Below are 18,722 nucleotides of genomic sequence, written 5' to 3'. Positions count from 1 at the left end.
GGCGGTGAACAGTTCGGTTTAAAACCAATTCCTGCACTCATGCATCTGTGTAGTCTTGTTAGTGCGTCATGTATGGAGGTTATGTGTTCCCTTATACATGAAGAATGCAATTGTCACCATTTGGCTTTTGAAGTAAACATCGGAAGAAGCGAGATGGAACAGTTGGGGCATACAATACAAATGAGATCATCTGAATGAGATGTAAAATAATGCATCTTTTTATGATTTACAAAAGATCTGCACATGCCAATTTCGCAAAGCAAGCATCAAGAAAAGATAACAACAAGAAATCCAAACGACAAGTTGTTTTGAACGTGCAACTATACCTGTTATTGGTTCCATGGGGGTTACATGGTCATCGTGGAATTGTGAAATCCAGCACGGTTGAATTGTCAACACATGCATTGAGATAATTTAGATTATTTTGGTGCTATAAATGTCCAAATGACGGGCCACTTTGTTGAGCTATCAGTTGTGTCCAGGTCACTTCTGAAAAATAAGTTAATACCTCTGGGATTTTCTTGGTAGGATGTAGGTGGTTTAATTTCTATGTATTTGGGTGATTTGTTTAGCTTGTACTTTGCACTACTATCATCTGTTTTGTTGTAACATTCTTACCCTGTGCTCCTACTGGACATCTGTGACAAACAGCTTTATAGCTCATTGGATTCCTCCTACAGTAGAAATAAATATTTTGATTCTGTTATTGAGAGTACTAGGTCGCTTATGTTCTTGTGCATGGCAATGTGTTTAAGACCTAAATGCCAACACCGTTTGCTGACCACGAGAGGGCTCCAGAAGAGAGTTGGTGCGGCTCTGCTATTCCTTCCCCCTCCCCGTTGAAAGAGCGCAGTCGATAGCGGTTTTTACGATGTGGTCTGTAGCTTTGGGGTTTGTCTCGGCCTTGTCGATGTTCCGATGAACGAGTTCCTGCCTGTTTTGTTGTGCAGGGTTTGAAGCACGCGGACCCCCCCACAGTGACGTGGTCCAAGAAGGGAGGAGCAGTGTGCGCTGCTGCAGCACCATCGTCTGCATCGCTCGACCGTTGCCTGTCCCCAGGCATATCTGGAGGTGAGTCTGTCAGTCTGGCAGGTGAACTCCCCCTCACGCATCAGGGTACCACGGTGGCGAGATGTTATCTCCCTAGCCTGGTGTGCAGGAGGTCGTCGTGGGTTTGGTCGTGACCCTGACGATGCCTGTTGTGTAATTGGCGTTTGCGTGTCTCTCTCCCTGTGGCTGCGTGGATTTTTTCTCCGGGTCTTCCAGTTTTTCCCTCCACATTTCGTATCAACATCAATTATTTAGAGTATTTGGCTGCTGCTATACATTTCCATGAGATCAGCCACTTCGTTGAACTATCATTTGTGGCCAGGTCGCTTCTGAAAAAGAGCTATATTGCTCGGTGGGCTTTACCTGGTAAAGTAATTTTTTTTATTTTTTTTTGTTTAGGAGGGGAAGCAGCCCCTCACTGGTAATTAATAATAATGTTACTTCAAATGCGTTACTGTGGCCATCTTGAACGCTCTTAGTTCCGATATTATGAAGCCAGTGGAACTATGCACTTTTCATTCTAAATTGAAAACTAATTTCTTTAGAACTGCTTTTGTGTTTAGTTTGTTGTCCTTCTCCTGTACCTCCAATTATCACAGTTCGCTACGTACGGTTCCAAAAGTTCAACATAAATAATGGCAATAAAACAGGAGGTAGTCAGATGTTGAAACATCAAATGTGCCTACATTTTGTAAGGCATCAAGTCTGTATTAACCAAACGTTCTTGTGGCAAAAATGCAAACAAACATGCTCTGAGAATAATATACGCATTGTCTTTGAAACTGATTGGACTGCACCAGAGACACCCTTTTTATGGCCTTGTCTCACCACCAGTGTTAGACCAGAAAGCGCCAAAAGGCAAACACTACAAAGACAATGCAAGTTTCGGAGCACTTATAGCTCGGGTCGAGCAGTTATTTCTATGGGATACCTTTTTGCCAGTATAAAAAATACTCTTTGGTTTTTTCGGTAAAGTCACATAGGTATAAAATAAAAGAATAAAACCGCTAAATTAAATCACGACATTTCGGGCGCAACACAAGCATCCTCCTTCAGGTGGGGACAACATAGCGAAAGCGCAACCACTTAAGTGTGTCTCAGATGGCTGTGACGAGGAGTTATATAGTTGCGGGGGATCTAGGGAGGGGGAGGGGCCATGGTGAGTGTGGGGGTGGGGTGTGGGCTGGGAGGGTAACGTTTTTAACACCTGGGGTGCGCTGGGAGGCAACAACTGGAGCTGAAACTGGAGCTTTGTGATGTAGATGGCGGAGGTAGATAAGCAAGATAGGATTAAGCCCCCTTTTGTTATGCTGGGGGGGGAGGTAAATTAGAAATGCGCAGGCTAACAACATATGGAGTTCAAACTGAAATGTTAAAAGCTAATAAACAACGTATGGTGATGGTAGTGTGTGAAGCTGGGGGTAACAGACTGGGAATATGGCTATGTTTATGAAAATAAATCTAAACTGGCTATCTAGCAGTAAACTGCACGGTAGCTAAAGTTTAACTTGGTTAATTACATCTTTCCAATGATTGCTCAATTTGAATCAATCCTCTCGGTTGAAGTTATGTCTATGTTTGTATATCTGGATGGCTTCATGGACAAATCTTTGGTAGTATCTTGAAACTCCGATCAAAACTATCACGTTGCCATACAAAGCAGGCGTGACCAAAAAGATCTCCAAAATTCTAAACAAACATAAGATCCAAGTCCAATTCAGTACAGTACATAAAATCCGTGATCTAATTCCATCTGTGAAGGATGTCATCCCTGACTTGCAATACCCTGGAGTCTATAAAACTGAGTTGCAGCTGTGGTGATTGTTACATTGGGGAAACAAAACATCATGTCTCTGATCGTGTCCGCGAGCACAAGTCAGATCTGAAACACGGCAAAATTGAGTCTTCCGCCGTTGCCGATCATTGCTACAATGCTGTGGGCTCTCGTGATATTGTTTTTTCCGAGACCAAGGTGCTCTGCAAACCCTCTGGCTACCATCAAAGGTCTGTACATGAAGCCATCCAGATTTACAAACACAGACATAATTTCAACCGTGATGATGGGTACAAACTGAGTAATCATTAGAAAGATGTTATTAACCATGCAAAAAAGATTCAACTACACATTTTTGGACCATCTTATTTGACAGGCACTATTTTACTTTACCGAGTGTTAATGTCCCCAGCGTTTAACAGTACTCTCCTTTTTGTATTTGATTGTCAACCAACACTGGGTAAAACAACATGGGCATTTTCGTTCTCTTCTAGCATGTGCACCAACAGGTCCAACAGTTCCACATTCACTCTTTTTTAGCCCCGCCCCCCCCCTCCCAATACGTTCCATTCATTGGCTACCACATTCAGATAAGCCCCTCCCTCCCTCCTCCCCCCTTAACTTGTATTTAAGAACTTGTATCTTGGAATCTTTGCCTCACTTGATACAGCAAATTTACCTGTGACTGTCTCACCTGATGACGGAGACTTGTGTTGCCTCCGAAACGTCGTGATTTATTATTTTATTTTATTTCTATTATTACTTTTAGTAAATTTTTATTTAATTTTTTTACCTATGTGACTTTACCGAAAAACCTAAGAGTTTGAATCCTTGCAGTCACGAAAGCTTCAAATCTAGAAGTATCCAGGAGGCTTGCAGAGTACCTTGGTATCGGAGAACACATTGTCATGAGAACCAGCAGTATTATAATAGTGGTCAGCTACGGCCGAATAATTCGTCCTGCCATGTTTAAAATCCGACTTGTGCTCGCGAATGCGATCAGAAATGTCGTTTCGTTTCTCCGATATAACAATCCCCACAGGTGCAACTCAGTTTGTAGACACAAGTCAGGAATGACATCCTTTACGGATGGGATCAGATCACTGATCTTGTGTACTCTACTGAATCGGACCTGGATCTTGTGTTTGTTCAGAATTTTGGAAATATTTTTGATGCTGCTATGTATGGCAACGTAATGATTTTTATCGAAGTCTCAAGGGGTTGTTTCTCCACGTTGGGAGAAACAGCTCGGCGGATAGCACGGTCCGATTATCCGTTCATCTTGAGGCCCGATGTACATGTTCCAATTCACTGGCCAGGTGGTGTTGGTCAGAGATGCAGTGGGCCCTATGGTATAGTGTTTTGATGAGGGAATAACAAAAGGCGGCTTAATCCTAGCTTGCTTATCTACTTCCGCCATCTACATCACAAAGCTCCAGTTTCAGCTCCAGTTGTTGCCTCCCAGCGCACCCCCGGTGTTCAAAACGTTACCTCCCAGCCTACACCTTACCCCCACACTCACCATGGCTCCTCCCCCTCCCTACATCCCCCGCAACTATATAACTCCTTGTCACAGCCATCTCTGAGGCACACTTAAGCGGTTGCGCTTTCGCTACGTTGTCCCCACCTGAAGAAGGATGCTTGTGTTGTGCCCGAAACGTCGTGATTTAATTTAGTTTTCATTTATTTTATTTTTTACCTACGTGACTTTACCATAAAGAACCAAAGAGTATGAATCCTTGCAGTCACGAAAGCTTCAAATCTAGAATCAGTATAAAAAATGTGGAAAATAAAACAATAGGTTTTATACCCTTTGGCAATAAAGGTATCTCTTTGAACATCTTAACACCTGTTTTATTGCCAGAAAGGGTACAAAACCTATAATTTGTATCATTTTAAATACTGGCAAATAGATTCCATAGATAAGTTAAATATAAACACACATTCCTCTACTTACTAACGAGTTCGGTTCCAGAGGTCTGTTCGTAAGTCTATTTGTTTGCAAGTCCAACTTTACTCCTATCAATTCCAAACATGTTGTACTGCATGTACACTAAATACGGGGAATGGCTTGAAACGTTGTATTATCTCCTGTAGATGTAGATGCCACTGGTTCTTCATGTTCTGCAGATTAAGATGCTACCACCGCCATCTTTTGCGCCGCGGTTGAAATTACGACTCTCGGTCCGAACAGGCAACTGGACATGCGGGGCATGTTTGTTTGTATCTCTAAAAGTTTCTAAGTCGAATATTCGTAAGAGCAGTCCCTGTATTATTATTTAGTAAATGTGAGCGAGCGGTGGCTGTTTTTCAGCAACATCATAGTCCATAACCTTATCCCGCTGCAATAAGCTCCAACCACGAATGGTTCGGTACTATGCTTCAGCACCTCGTCTGTGAATTATCACGGAACAAGTAGGGGCAGGGAGAGTTGTTCGGTTTGTGTTTAGAGCCAGCAGTGGCAACGCGATTGTTCTCGAGAGCCGACCCCCTACTTGAGCGTGGTGAGTGATAGTGTCACACACAGTCAAGTGAAATTCTGTCAATGTATTTATCTGTAACCCCTTGAGCATTTCTCCAGATGTTGGCGCTTGGCTGTTTTTTTTCTTTTCCCTCCGCTTGGGTAGGAATGATGCCAGCTGGTGGGGAGATGAGCTCCGTCCAAAGGTGCAAGATAGGGAACGCAAAATCGTCCCGTAATCGGCCCTCCTGGATTTCACAGGGTTAGGAACCACGCACTCGTGTGACAGATTACAGCACATTTGTGAAAACATTCTCGGGCGTAATTTGTTTTATAAATAATAAAATAAAATAAAGAGATGTGTCGCTCTCAAGTCACTTTCTGCATTGTGCTTATTATTTTAACGTCATGAATACATTATAATGCTATTGTGTCAATACTAAATTTGAATCCTCTTGACTTTGGTATAAGTTACGACTTCAGTATAAGTTATGGGCCTAATTCATATCCAGTTTTTTGGCCTTCATTAAACGTACGTTACTAAATGCTGCAAATGCCACAAGGACAAATCTGTCCACCAAAGCAATGGCCCCAGTGGACGATCAGAAAAACTTCAGAAAAAGTGGCAGGCACTCCCGACACGACACCCGACAGAATAAAGCGAGTGTCCAGTCCTCAACGTTGCCTAAGAGCATTTCACTGCCAATGCCTGGATGAATGAGGTATCCATGACTACTCAAGGTGGGGGGGGGAGGTAGGTGACGAGGTTATCTGACCCTGCGTCTGCCTCTCTCCCTCTGTACCGGTGCTCGATGAGCTTCCTAAAGCCTTTGTATCGTCTAATCACTTGGCTCTTATTGACTGCAGGAATGGGATAGCAGATTTGTATGACGGTGTCTGAGGTAGTAAATATAGCTGTAAACAGCAGCCCCCAAGCGTACCATGTGAACTATAATGCGTTTTGCAATTGCCATATATTCCCATCAAATGTATGCCTGTATATAAGAATATGCGGTGTGTAAGTGAAAATGCGTCAAACTTGGCAGCATAACGCGCGCACCTGGTGCACGACGTAAAGTGTATTTCTGTGTTGAATCGCATTCGTGGTGTTCATCGTTTATGTTGTGTTGTGCCATGGGCTCATGTGCGCAGACGCGTTGCATTCGGAGCAGGTGATGCTGACCCACGTGGTGAATCCCAGACACTTCTACGTGCGGTACTACGCTGCTCGCTACCGCAAGGAGAAGCTCAAGTTGGCGCTTTCCAAGTACTGCATGGCTCAGACTAAAAACTCTTCAGCCATACAAACCCTCAGCATCGGTAACACACACAGGCATGCACACGCACGCTCGCACACGCAAGACAGTTGTGGCCCAATGCGGTTTTCGTTATTATTTATTTAGAACCATTGCAGGAGACGCAGATCAAGTTTAAATACAGGTTTCAGAATTATAGAATGTGTGTGACGTCCAGGCTTGACCTTAGAGGTGGTGGTAGTTAATCAATCTCCCTGGGCTGCGTGGCATGAGAGGGTGACTCCCCTGATCTCCGTGCATCTTTCTCCAACTGGAATAACTTGCAGTGGGACGACTTCCTATAACGCCTCAAGAATTTGTGTTGATCGTGTTGAGGATTCTTTTTTTTCGTGGGCCATAAATAGTAGAAATGATTATCCGCGTGCGGTTTATCCGATTTGCGGATTTTGACAAATTAATAACTCATGGATTTTACCTTAAGCCCACATTAATCATCTAAAAACAGTTATACATTGTTATTCTTGTAAATGTTTATTACAAGTCATGTGCTTTTACCGAGCAAATATGTTGATCCAGGTTGATTCGAAATCCACATGATCGCCGCTACAGTAGAGTAGTTGCAAATATTTACAACAGTGGGTGGAGTTGGATTGATGGTTATTGGCGTGGCTCTGCTGCTGTCTAACTTGGTGGGCAAAGTCTTCTGCGCGGGAACAGGAAAGTGTTATCGCTGAGCACACGCATCGAACGGTCGATCGTTACTATTAGTTCTAAATTGTAAGAGTATCAATCAAAATTCATCATTAATCTTTTTTTGTTTTAATTGACGAAACTGTGCGATGGCAGAGAAACGTAAACATAATTTACACCTAAATGAGTGTTTTTTGGCATAGAGATCCGCAGACAATGGATATTTTTGTATTATCCGTGATGTTTGAATTATCCGTGGCCGTCTTCCCCGTCATTAGTGTGGATAATCGAGAGTCTACTGTAGTTTTAATAACACGAACCTCCACGTTCTTCACCCCAAAGCCGCGAATTTTGAAACCGAAAAGTGCGGAGTCACAATATTTTTAAGCGTCGTAAAACTGCATTGAATCCACTCACAAATAGCGCAGCATTATTATAGCGGCGTTGCAGTAATTAAGTATTACACTGAATTATTATTTGTTTCTTTCGGTTAAGTCACGTCTAAAGATAAAATAATTAATTAAATTAAATAATAGAATACGACGTTTCGATTGCAACACAAGCAATCATCATCAGGTATAATGAAATAGCGACATAAAATCTAACCAGAAAACTATAGACAGACATATTAGCAGACAGATATCACCAAGATACATAGAGAGAGCAACACAGGTAACAGAGAGAGGTGGTCGTCTCTGTGGGGTGGCCTTAAATAGACAGAGGAGGGCGGACGCAGAGAGAGGGAGGGGGGTTAGAGAAAAAATTAGCATATCAATGAGTGGACAACAAAACGTGGTGCTGCAAGTGCGATGACACGGCAAGCAAGCCTGCTTGCTTGCCGTGTCATCGCACTTGCTTGCTTGCCGTGTCATCGCACTTGCAGCACCACGTTTTGTTGTCCACTCATTGATATGCTAAAGCAAGCAGGCTTGCTTGCCGTGTCATCGCACTTGCAGCACCACGTTTTGTTGTCCACTCATTGATATGCTAATTTTTTCTCTAACCCCCCTCCCTCTCTCTGCGTCCGCCCTCCTCTGTCTATTTAAGGCCACCCCACAGAGACGACCACCTCTCTCTGTTACCTGTGTTGCTCTCTCTATGTATCTTGGTGATATCTGTCTGCTAATATGTCTGTGTATAGTTTTCTGGTTAGATTTTATGTCACTATTTCATTATACCTGATGATGATTGCTTGTGTTGCAATCGAAACGTCGTATTCTATTATTTAATTTAATTTATTATTTTATCTTTAGACGTGACTTAACCGAAAGAAACAAATAATAATTCCTGCAGTCACGAAAGTTCTAAAATTAAGATATTACACTGAATTTGTGAACGTCAAAACAATCCAGGCGATACTCTTAGGCATGGTGAGGACTTTGACACCCGAGGGTCACAGTGAACGAGAATGTTGTGCAGCCGGATAATTTCTGAATCCGTGGTGCAAACAAGATGCCGTTGGAGTAACCCTCAGGAATACAATGCCCCAGCTGTCGAATGAGTGGATAGGACATGAATGTGCGTGCAGTGGTGCGATTTACCGTGGTGTCCGATTTATCACGTTGCCCGAGATCTGACATCCATAGAGCGAACGCGGCAAAACGCGTTCTCACCGCATGTCCCAAACCATTATCGAATTTCAACTCGAACGCTGCGAAGGTGAACGAGTGAACGGGACACCCGCGCCTACTCCACTGCGGTGCGACCCATTGCTTTCCTTGGATCCAACAGCCTTCCCGCCATCATTTTGTGTCCAAGAAACCTTAAAAAACATCTGACCCTAGCGCTGGCTCTTGGAGCGGTCCGAGTCATCCCAGCATGCGTATAGGTCCCTAGAATACCGAGACAAACCGCTGCGTTGCCACTCACCGCCATAATAGAGACTGTACATTGATGTGTGGTATTCCCTTGGTCAACAGTGACATCGGTTAACGTTTTTTCGCTTAACGTTTTGCCTCCCATAGGGACCCCATTGTTTTGATTAACGTTAACATTTTGACTAACGTTAACAGTGTGACTAAAGGTACGTTATGTACGCGGCCGCCAATTTAGGCCAATCAGAGTGCTCGTAAGAGGGACTGAGCCATGTCCTCAGCCAGTCAGCGACACCACGTATGAGCGTTTAGACCTCGACTGGCTTTGTTTACATTACTTCTGTTTTTGCAGTGGAACGGATTCATGCTTTTGTAGTGACTGTGATTGTCACTGTGGTGCCGAGCTTACGAAGCCACGGCGGATAATGTTTTGGCATTATGTGGAGCCCGCTTACTGGGCGTAGTACCAGCCCTAGCGAGGCTTTGGTGAGCGCTGGTTAGCGCGGAGGCACCACGTACAGTGTGCGATGCGGGCTCCCGGTGAGGGAGCGAGAGGGAGCGTCAGCCAGCCAGGGTTACGTTGGGGCATGATACGCTGGTTGACCTGCCGACACGTGACCCGATGATACTGGAGGGGGGCCACCGGTGGACGGGGGCCGCTGGGCGGTCACGTGGTATAAATGAGCTCTCGGGAGCCTTCGGGAAAAAGCTCGAGAGATCTAGAAGGTGAGTGGGGCAAGGGGCGGATCCAGCCCCAGCCCAGGTCGATATAACGGGGGCCCCGTGAGGGGCTCGGGGTTCTTCGTGTTGCTGGTGATGAAGATCCACTTCGGGTAAAAGAAGCCTCTAGCCACGCGGTCCGGGACCCAGCTTGTGGTCCGGGCCGGGATAGCGAACCATGTCTAGTTCTGCCGTAGCGTGGCTAGATGGGCATTCAACACCCAAGTGTAGGTTGTGTTATGTTATGTTGAGTTACTGAAAGAAATAGTGTTGCTCCCAAGACAACGTCTATGACTCAGTTGGACTCACTACACTTTTAACATGTAATTGCTATATTCCATTAACAGTTATTTAGGTTAACAGTTTTCATGGAACAGATTAAAAACGTTGACCGAGGGACTACTGTATAGCTTGACGGTCATGTACATTTTGTTATAAGAAAAATCATGAAATGTGGCACAAAGTTTAAATTGTTGCTGCTTTTGATTTGCCAGGAGGAATTAGTTTTTAAAGCACTTTGTATTTCTTCTGTTGGAGTACATTTTTAAAAAGAAATCCGTAACAAAATTTGAATTCTGAAAAGTAAACTTGTGACGTGTAACTACTGCGCCGAGTAAGCCACCAACAAACTTATTGGCGTTTTGTTCTCGCAGGCGAGGTTCTGTGCATGCGGAGCTGCGTGAGCAATAAGTGGCACCGCGTCAAAATAATTTCCATCCGGGCTGGCGAGGAGTTGTGCGGTTCTGTGCAAGCGGAGGGGGGAGAGGGCACGGCCAGCCTCGGGCCTTTACGAAGCATCGCATTGAAAAGCACGACGCCAGTTTCCCACCGTGAAGAAGTTCCACTTGAATCGGAAGGCACCCCTGAATTCGTGTACAAAAGGGTCAGAAGGGTGTTTGACGAGCGGGAGTCGGAAAACGATGTAGCTCTCGGAGTGGCGACAGCAGCCGAAATGACGTCTGTGGAAGCTGGCCACGTGGCCGATGAGGGCATTGTGAAGGCGAGAGGCGGCGCTGCTGGGCAGACGCTGCATGCGGCCGACAGAAGCGGCTGCGGTTTTGTCGAGGCAGATTACCTCTCTCTGCTTGAATGCACGCATCCAAAACCCCCCGGTGTTTGTAGCTCGATCACGAGCTCGCAAAAGCGAGAGGACGCGGATGGCAAACGCGCGGACGCGTGTGGAGAGGGCGACGTTGCCAAATGGAACTTGCCCACCGAGAAGAGCGCCGAACGTGCCCGTGAAATCGGCGAAACGAGGGAAAAAATTGGAGTGGTGTCGGATCTGCTCACCTGCTCGGAGGAAATGGAAATGATCGATGGTGTCTTGGAATGCGGCTGGGAACACGAGAACAACTGTTCTGCTGCTGCACCTGACAGGCACCCAGGAGTGGAAGCAAGCGCTGACACTCAGTCGCCCAAACCGGCCTTTGTTTCACAGGGAGCGTCGTCATTCCCCATTGACAAAGTAACCAGGCTGAACGTTTTTCTGGTGGATGAAGGAAGAACGGAAGTGTTTTACGTGAAAAGGTATTGTCATTCTAAATAAGAACGTCTTTAAGATGTGCGTGTGTGCATGCATTAGTTTATGATTTTTTTAACTGCCCTGTGGCAAGCGATGCTCTGTAACCTTTCTTTTGGGGAGTTGGTGGCCGAATTTGGTGACAATCCACATTTATTTATGCATGTTCTTGGTTCTTTAGGTAAAGTCACGTAGAAGGGAAATAATAAAATAATAATAAATTTACATAATTACATAATAAAAATAAAACAATTATTTCCCTTCTACGTAACTTTACCGAAAGAACCAAGAATATGAATCCCTGCAGTCACGAAAGCTTTCAATCGAAATACCTCGGTATATGACCGCTTTGGAATACGTCGAATTTGGTATACGTCGTGTTTTGACCAGAGAAAAAATGTCTTGGGATACGACGTCTTGCTTGGGATACGACGCATTTGCTAGAACTTGTATGGGTCGGGATGAGTCTCACCGCGTACCCGCGTATACCCTGTTCACGACTGAAAGAAAGCGCCGCTCCTCAGTTTGCCGATACAGTCGATCTCGTTCAGTGCACAACTCTTGCTATCAACTCCTCTCAGCAAGGTAAAGTGTTGTTAAATTTTATTTTTATTTCAATTTATTTTAATTTATTTATGCATTTATTTTAATTTATGTATGCATATTAGTAATAAGTAGTGTCTAAATTGTATACAACCCCATTAATCTTCTTGGTTCTTTCGGTAAAGTCACGTAGAAGGGAAATAATAAAATCATAATAATAAAACATAATAAAATACAATTCTCACGACGTTTCGGCCACAACGCAAGCAGCCGTCCTCAGGTGAAGAACAGGTCTGTCGGAAAGACAGCATCTGAATGAGCACCACCATGCTTGGCAGCATATATTGAAGCTGGGTTGGAGGGGGAAGGGTGCCTTGATGAAGGAATTTGCATATCAAGAGGAATTTAGCATATTTATGGGAAATGCAGATATGGGATTAGTCACTACTTGTGGAATGCGTAGGAGGTGGGGGGGGTTTCAAAGTCATTATGCCCGTGCATTATGTAGGATTAGCAGCATCAAAGGGAGGGAGTAGGGTTAGCAGTAATAAAGGGAAGGAATTTTAATAGTAAGGAGCTGCAGTAGCTAAACCACCACGTAAAAAACTAAAATATAAACTACATCAGTATCATCAATATACTAAATATACTCTCCAATAAGCTGAGCTACTAACAGTAAGTCATACATTACAATTCTACGTCGCAAAAAATATCATATGCCTCCAGCTAAACTTTGTTCTCTTACATCACACGGGTCTACCCTGTACTATATACTGCCATAGACAAACCCAACATTAAATTATATACTGCATTACTATACACCACCCTATACCTTAGACTATACATTGTAATATTACACTATGTATTATTCGGCCCACCTTACTGTATTCCACACTGTTGTATATTCACTATACAATTACGATACTATATATTACCTTATACATTATATTAAACATTACACTTTTAAACTATTTATTATTATACAATCTGCTATACACTATACCATTGACCGTCGCGTGAAAGGTACTAAGAGGAAGCAATGAAATATGTCAATGGGAGAGTTGCGATCGGAGACTTGCAGCGGAGCAAAGACTCCATTCCCTGCGGAGAATAAAAGATATATAGTCAATGTCAGTGAGTGGACTGCGGTCTGAAAGTCACCGTAAACATGAACACAATCAGTTAAGATCCGAAATGGTTTATTACGTCCTTCCAATGATTGCTGAGCCAGAATCCATCTTCTCGGTTGAAATTGTCTCTGTGTTTGTATATGTGGATCGCCTCATGAATGAATCTCTCATGGTAAGCCAGATGGCTTGCAGAGAACCTCTGTCTTGGAGAAGTCAATGTCATGTGAGCCCACTGAATTGTAACAGTGATCTGCCACGGCTGAGGTGTTTGTCCTACCGTGTTTCAGGTCTGCTTTATGTTCACGGATGCGGTCCGAGACATGTCGTTTTTTTTTTCCAATGTGTAACTGCTACCACAGAGGCAACTTAGTTTGTAGACGCCAGGGTACTGTATGTCTGGAACCACATCTTTTACAGACGGGACCAGATCACGGATTTTATGTACTGTGTTGAATCGGACCTGGATCTTGTGTTTAATCAGGATTTTGGAGATCTTTTTTGTGACCCCAGCAATGTAGGGTAAGGTGATGGTTTTGAATGACTCCTCAACAGGATCCTTCTTGATGGTTGGAGTGATGGCTTTGCGGATTGTGTAGTCGGAGTAACCATTAGCCTGAAGAGCTTGGCGTACGCGCTTGAATTCACTGGCAATGTGTTCCTGGTCGGAGATGCATTGGGCTCTATGGTGTAGAGTCTTGATGAGGGAATTCTTCTGGGATGGATGGTGGTGGGAATCCGGTTTTAGGTAAGCATCCGTATGGGTGGCTTTCCTGTAGACAGAGTGGCTCATTGAACCATCAGGTCTCCTTTTAATTAGGACATCCAAAAAGGGTGGCTTGTCATCTTTTTCGACTTCCATGGTGAATCTGATGGCTGGGTGTATAGAATTGATGTGGTCGAGGAATTGGTCTAGAGCAGGCTGGCCATGTGGCCAGATGACAAAAGTGTCATCTATGTACCTCTTCCATAAGGTCGGGTGTAGAGTGGCAGTCTGGATGGTGTCAGTCTCAAATTTCTACATGAAAACGTTGGCTACAACCGGAGATAGGGGGGAGCCCATTGGGCTGCCCTCAGTTTGTTTGTAGAAAGTTCCACATGTACAAACACAGAGACAATTTCAACCGAGAAGATGGATTCTGGCTCAGCAATCATTGGAAGGACCTAATAAACCATTTCGGATCTTAACTGATTGTGTTCACGTTTACGGTGACTTTCAGATCGCAGTCCACTCACTGGCATTGACTATATATATTTTATTCTCCGCAGGGAATGGAGTCTTTGCTCCGCTGCAAGTCTCCTACCACCACTCTCCCATTGACATATTTCGTTGCTTCCTCTTATTACCTTTCACGCGACGGTCAATGGTATAGTGTATAGCAGATTGTATAATAATAAATAGTATAAAAGTCTAATGTTTAATATAATGTATAAGGTAATATATAGTATCGTAATTGTATAGTGAATATACAGCAGTGTGGTATACAGTAAGGTGGGTAGAATAATACATAGTGTAATATTACAATGTATAGTCTAAGGTGGTGTATAGTAATGCAGTATATAATTTAATGTTGGGTTTGTCTATGGCAGTATATAGTACGGGGTATACCCATGTGATGTAAGAGAAAAAAGTTTAGCTGGAGGCATATGATATTTTTTGCGACATAGAATTGTAATGTATGACTTACTGTCAGTAGCTCAGCTTATTGGAGAGTATATTTAGTATATTGATGATACTGATGTAGTTCATATTTTAGTTTTTTACGTGGTAGTTTAGCTGCTGCTGCTCCTTACTATTAAAATTCCTTCCCTTTATTACTGCTAACCCTACTCCCTCCCTTTGATGCTGCTAATCCTACATAATGCACGGGCATAATATGACTTTGAAACCCCCACCTCCTACGCATTCCACAAGTAGTGACTAATCCCATATCCGCATTTCCCATAAATATGCTAAATTCCTCTTGATATGCAAATTCCTTTGTCAAGGCGCCCTTCCCCCTCCAACCCAGCTTAAATATACGCTGCCAAGCCTGGTGGTGCTCATTCAGACGCTGTCTTTCCGACAGACCTGTTCTTCACCTGAGGACGGCTGCTTGCGTTGTGGCCGAAACGTCGTGAGAATTGTATTTTATTATGTTTTATTTTTTATAATTTCCCTTCTACGTGACTTTACCGAAAGAACCAAGAAGATGAATCCCTGCAGTCACGAAAGCTTCAAATCTAAACCCCATTAATGTATAATATGCCATCTAAAATATAATTTCTTATACTCTGGAACAGATTATTTCCTTTCCTTTTATTTCTTATGGGAAAAATTCGTTTGGTATACGTTATTTTCGTTATAAGTCCTACCTTCTGGAACGAATTAATGACGTATACCGAGGTACCACTGTATAATCCACATGCTACTTTTTTCCATCTCCGATATTTCCCGCATTTCTCCACTTAAGGGTTTTTTTTATTTCACAATTTCTCTGTTGGGTAATCCATGTTGCTGGGGTGTAAGCCATGTTTCGGGGGGTAGACTTGTCTTGTGATGATCACTGTGAGATCTCGAGTTTGATCTCCAGCCATGGCCAACGGTGGTGTGATACCTAAACCGACCGCAGCCCTAATGAGCTCCAAAACCTCAATTGTTTTTGGGATTCATTCCTTTTTTACCGACCGTCTTGTTAAGTTCTCTGCTCTGGTATTTTATTCGATGCTTATTTTCTCTTTGGCACCTTTTAGCCAGGATCAAAATTATGAAAAATGAGAATAGATTTTACCTTTTTACTTGTTAAGAAGTTCAAACACCAAAATACATAGACTTCTTTTTGTGGGTCTTGTTAGCGAACAGTTCAAAGACTTTGTACTGTTCGCCTCTTGGCGTTCTCTGGTATAACACTGGTAAGAGCCATTTTTAAAGCAATTTAAAAAAATCTCATTGCACTCTATTTCAAATAAAATGTGGTGTTTGTTTTTTTACATATTTGTGGGGCAGGTGGAATTTCGTCAAGTTTATGGATGCAGCAAAATATAAAAACCCACCCGAGATCTAGCGTTGTTCCAACAGTAATCTGAAATGCACTCTCAGCCTTGTACAGGTATCCCTCGATTTACAGAAGGGTTGTGTTTTTCAAACGCACACACATGGCATAAAAATAAATTTCGTAAATCGGGAACTTCTTTTCTCTTTAGTTTAATACTAACAATTATGGATGTAGTCATTCCAACTCTACTTATAGCCTAAAAACACACCGATATTGCATTTCAATATACAAAATTAATAAATATCATTTTGATTTAAAGCTTTTGTGACTGCAGGGATTCATATTCGTGGTTATTTCGGTATAGTCACGTAGAAGGGAAATAATAAAATAATAAAAATAATAACCAATTAAATTATCACGACGTTTCGACTGCAACACAATCAATCATCAGGTGTGAAATCCACAGCAAGAAAATTTGAAAAAAGTGGCGTTTTTAAATCCTTTATATTAAGTTCACTTGCTTGCTTAGGACCGTGCAAATCTTTCGGTCGTTTTTTAACCCACTTCCCGTGATCCAATCGAGCTGACATTTTCCACACAGACTCGTTGTGCGTGACAATTAATGTTCGTGAAATTTTTTTTCCAAAATTTTACTTTTTAGGACAAAAATATATTTAATTACCAATTGCTTAATGCTGCCATGCAATCATCTTACCCATAGGTGGCAGCCATCTCAAGCCAGAGGACGAGAGGACTCTAGCCGCCACGCATATAAAGGGTTTATAGTGAAAAACTTTGTTTTTACGGGTTATACTTGTTTTCTTAACGTCAGCACCACGGACAGCAATTTGGCAGTTGGTCAGATGGACGAGTCTATCTATGTTCGGAAAAGAGGAGGGGGTAGAATAAGATAATGGAATGCGTTCTGAAAGTCACCTTAAGCGTGAACACAATCAATTAAGACCCGGAATGGTTTATCAAATCATTCCAATGATTGCTAAGCCAGAATCCATCTTCTCTGTTGAAATTGTCTCTGTGTTTGTATATGTGGATAGCCTCATGAATGAATCTCTCATGGTAGCCAGATGGTTCTCTGCAAAAGATCTGCTGCGTGTTGGAATGCCCGGCAGGTAATGTGGATGCATTGCTGTTGCAGGGACACGGTGGTGGATTATTGTTTGCCGATCTCACGGCGTGCGTGGCCGTAGTGACATTTTGTTAACGCCGAAATTTGATTTCATTCATCGAAAAAGCGTCCATTATTTGTAAATTGGCGTTCACGCAAAATTCTGTAAACCAAACGTTCGTAAATGGATGGATACCCTGTATTGTTTATATGCCATGGACATAGTACTCGTCGCACCTGTACACGTACGTGAATCTGTGTGATGCTCAACAGTTAAAATAAGTACGCGTGTATTCCAGTAAACGTGCGCTCAAGCAGAGCAGAAGGAATGCCGTGTGCGTGGTTTCGGATTTGCAGCCACATCTTCGTCGTCCAGACCATGAGCTCATGAGTCTGTTTGAGAAAGTCCCAGCGGCCGCCGTGCGCTGTGCTCTCAAGGATGTGGTGCCCTTCGTCGTGGTGAGTCACACGCCACCACCGTCTTCACGGTGAAACACTCCACAATTGTCGTCACGGTGACTCACGCCACGATCGTAGTCACGGTGAGTCGGACGCCACAATCCTCACGTGGGCCTAGACAGCCGCATGTCATCCTGCAGGTTAACTCGGGGGAGTCGACTGCAGGAAATCAACTGCGTGTTTTTTATGGCTTCGTTATTTTTTTGTTTTTCCCCAGTTCCAATTGCGCTGTTTTGACCGAGCAGTGAGCTGCCCTCTCCACAGTTCTGTTGCTAGCAGTGCATCACTTTGTGTCAGTGAATGGCCCCAGAGGGGATACATCAGAGAAGTGTTTCTGGACCTTCACCCACATTTAAGGCACATCTTTTAATGTCTTGCAAACGGTATTTCTCACGTTTCAATCAAACCAAAATGTTTACATCTCAAGAGCTGGAATTTGGACAAATGTTTAAGTGTGAAACAAGATTTAATCTGATGTGTGTGCAGTCATTGACCTGGCTGAGACCATCGAGATGTTATATACCTTGCCTGGTATACAGGAGGTCGTGGGTTCTATCCCGACCCTGACACCTGCTGTATATTTGGAGTTTGTTTGCGCAACCCGTGGATTGCGTGGATGTTTCTCGAGGTCCACAGGTGTTTCCCCTCCACGTTGAGAATCGACATCATGCATTTTAGAGTATTTGGCTGCAATACATTTCCCTTTGTCATGACAACTCATTGTTTAGAGGCAAGGTCGCTCTGTAACTTATTAGGCTGCTGTGAGTTGAAGCTGGGCCCAAGGGGGTATTGCCCAGCTGCATTGCTCTCTCGAACGATGTTAAACATTAATGAGGTGAGGGGAACCACTTGGCTAAAGTAGAAAATTTAATGAGATTTTTGTTTAAATTGTATCAAAAATATTGAATTGTGAAGTTTTTTATTTAGTATATACTCTACATCGCAAAGGGTGAAATGTGCATGTAACAGTGCGTACTGCCGAGCACAATCGGCATATTATTGCATGTGTAGTGACATCGGGGTTGTCACTGTATGGTGCCGGCCCGGAAGGGTCGTGCCGTTCGATGTTCCTACATCATGGACAGCACTGTGTGGGTGGCTGTGTGCAATACCAGCCCTAGCGGGGGTTGGCGAGCACTGGGATAGTGCGGGCACCACACATAGTGTGTGGTGGGGGCTCCCCCGAGGTGGAGGGGGTGAGTGTCAGC

The 18,722-nt window shown here is 43.5% G+C and overlaps 1 protein-coding gene across 3 annotated transcripts in view; it reads left to right on the top strand.

Annotated features, from left to right (window-relative positions):
- The window catches only part of LOC144720930 (RING finger protein 17-like), a 153,917-nt gene that overhangs the window by 20,711 nt on the left and 114,484 nt on the right, over positions 1-18,722 (top strand). For all 3 annotated transcript variants that reach the window (XM_078598110.1, XM_078598117.1, XM_078598127.1), the window contains exons 15-19: positions 951-1,071; positions 5,452-5,547; positions 6,438-6,605; positions 10,419-11,292; positions 17,355-17,514. In XM_078598110.1, coding sequence (XP_078454236.1) covers positions 951-1,071; positions 5,452-5,547; positions 6,438-6,605; positions 10,419-11,292; positions 17,355-17,514 — 1,419 coding nt within the window. The remainder of the gene's footprint in view (positions 1-950; positions 1,072-5,451; positions 5,548-6,437; positions 6,606-10,418; positions 11,293-17,354; positions 17,515-18,722) is intronic.

The sequence above is a fragment of the Lampetra planeri genome, chromosome 1 (genome assembly GCF_965212315.1).
Source record: "Lampetra planeri chromosome 1, kcLamPlan1.2.h2, whole genome shotgun sequence".
NCBI lineage: Eukaryota > Metazoa > Chordata > Hyperoartia > Petromyzontiformes > Petromyzontidae > Lampetra > Lampetra planeri.
This window is presented reverse-complemented; position numbering and strand designations above follow the sequence as displayed.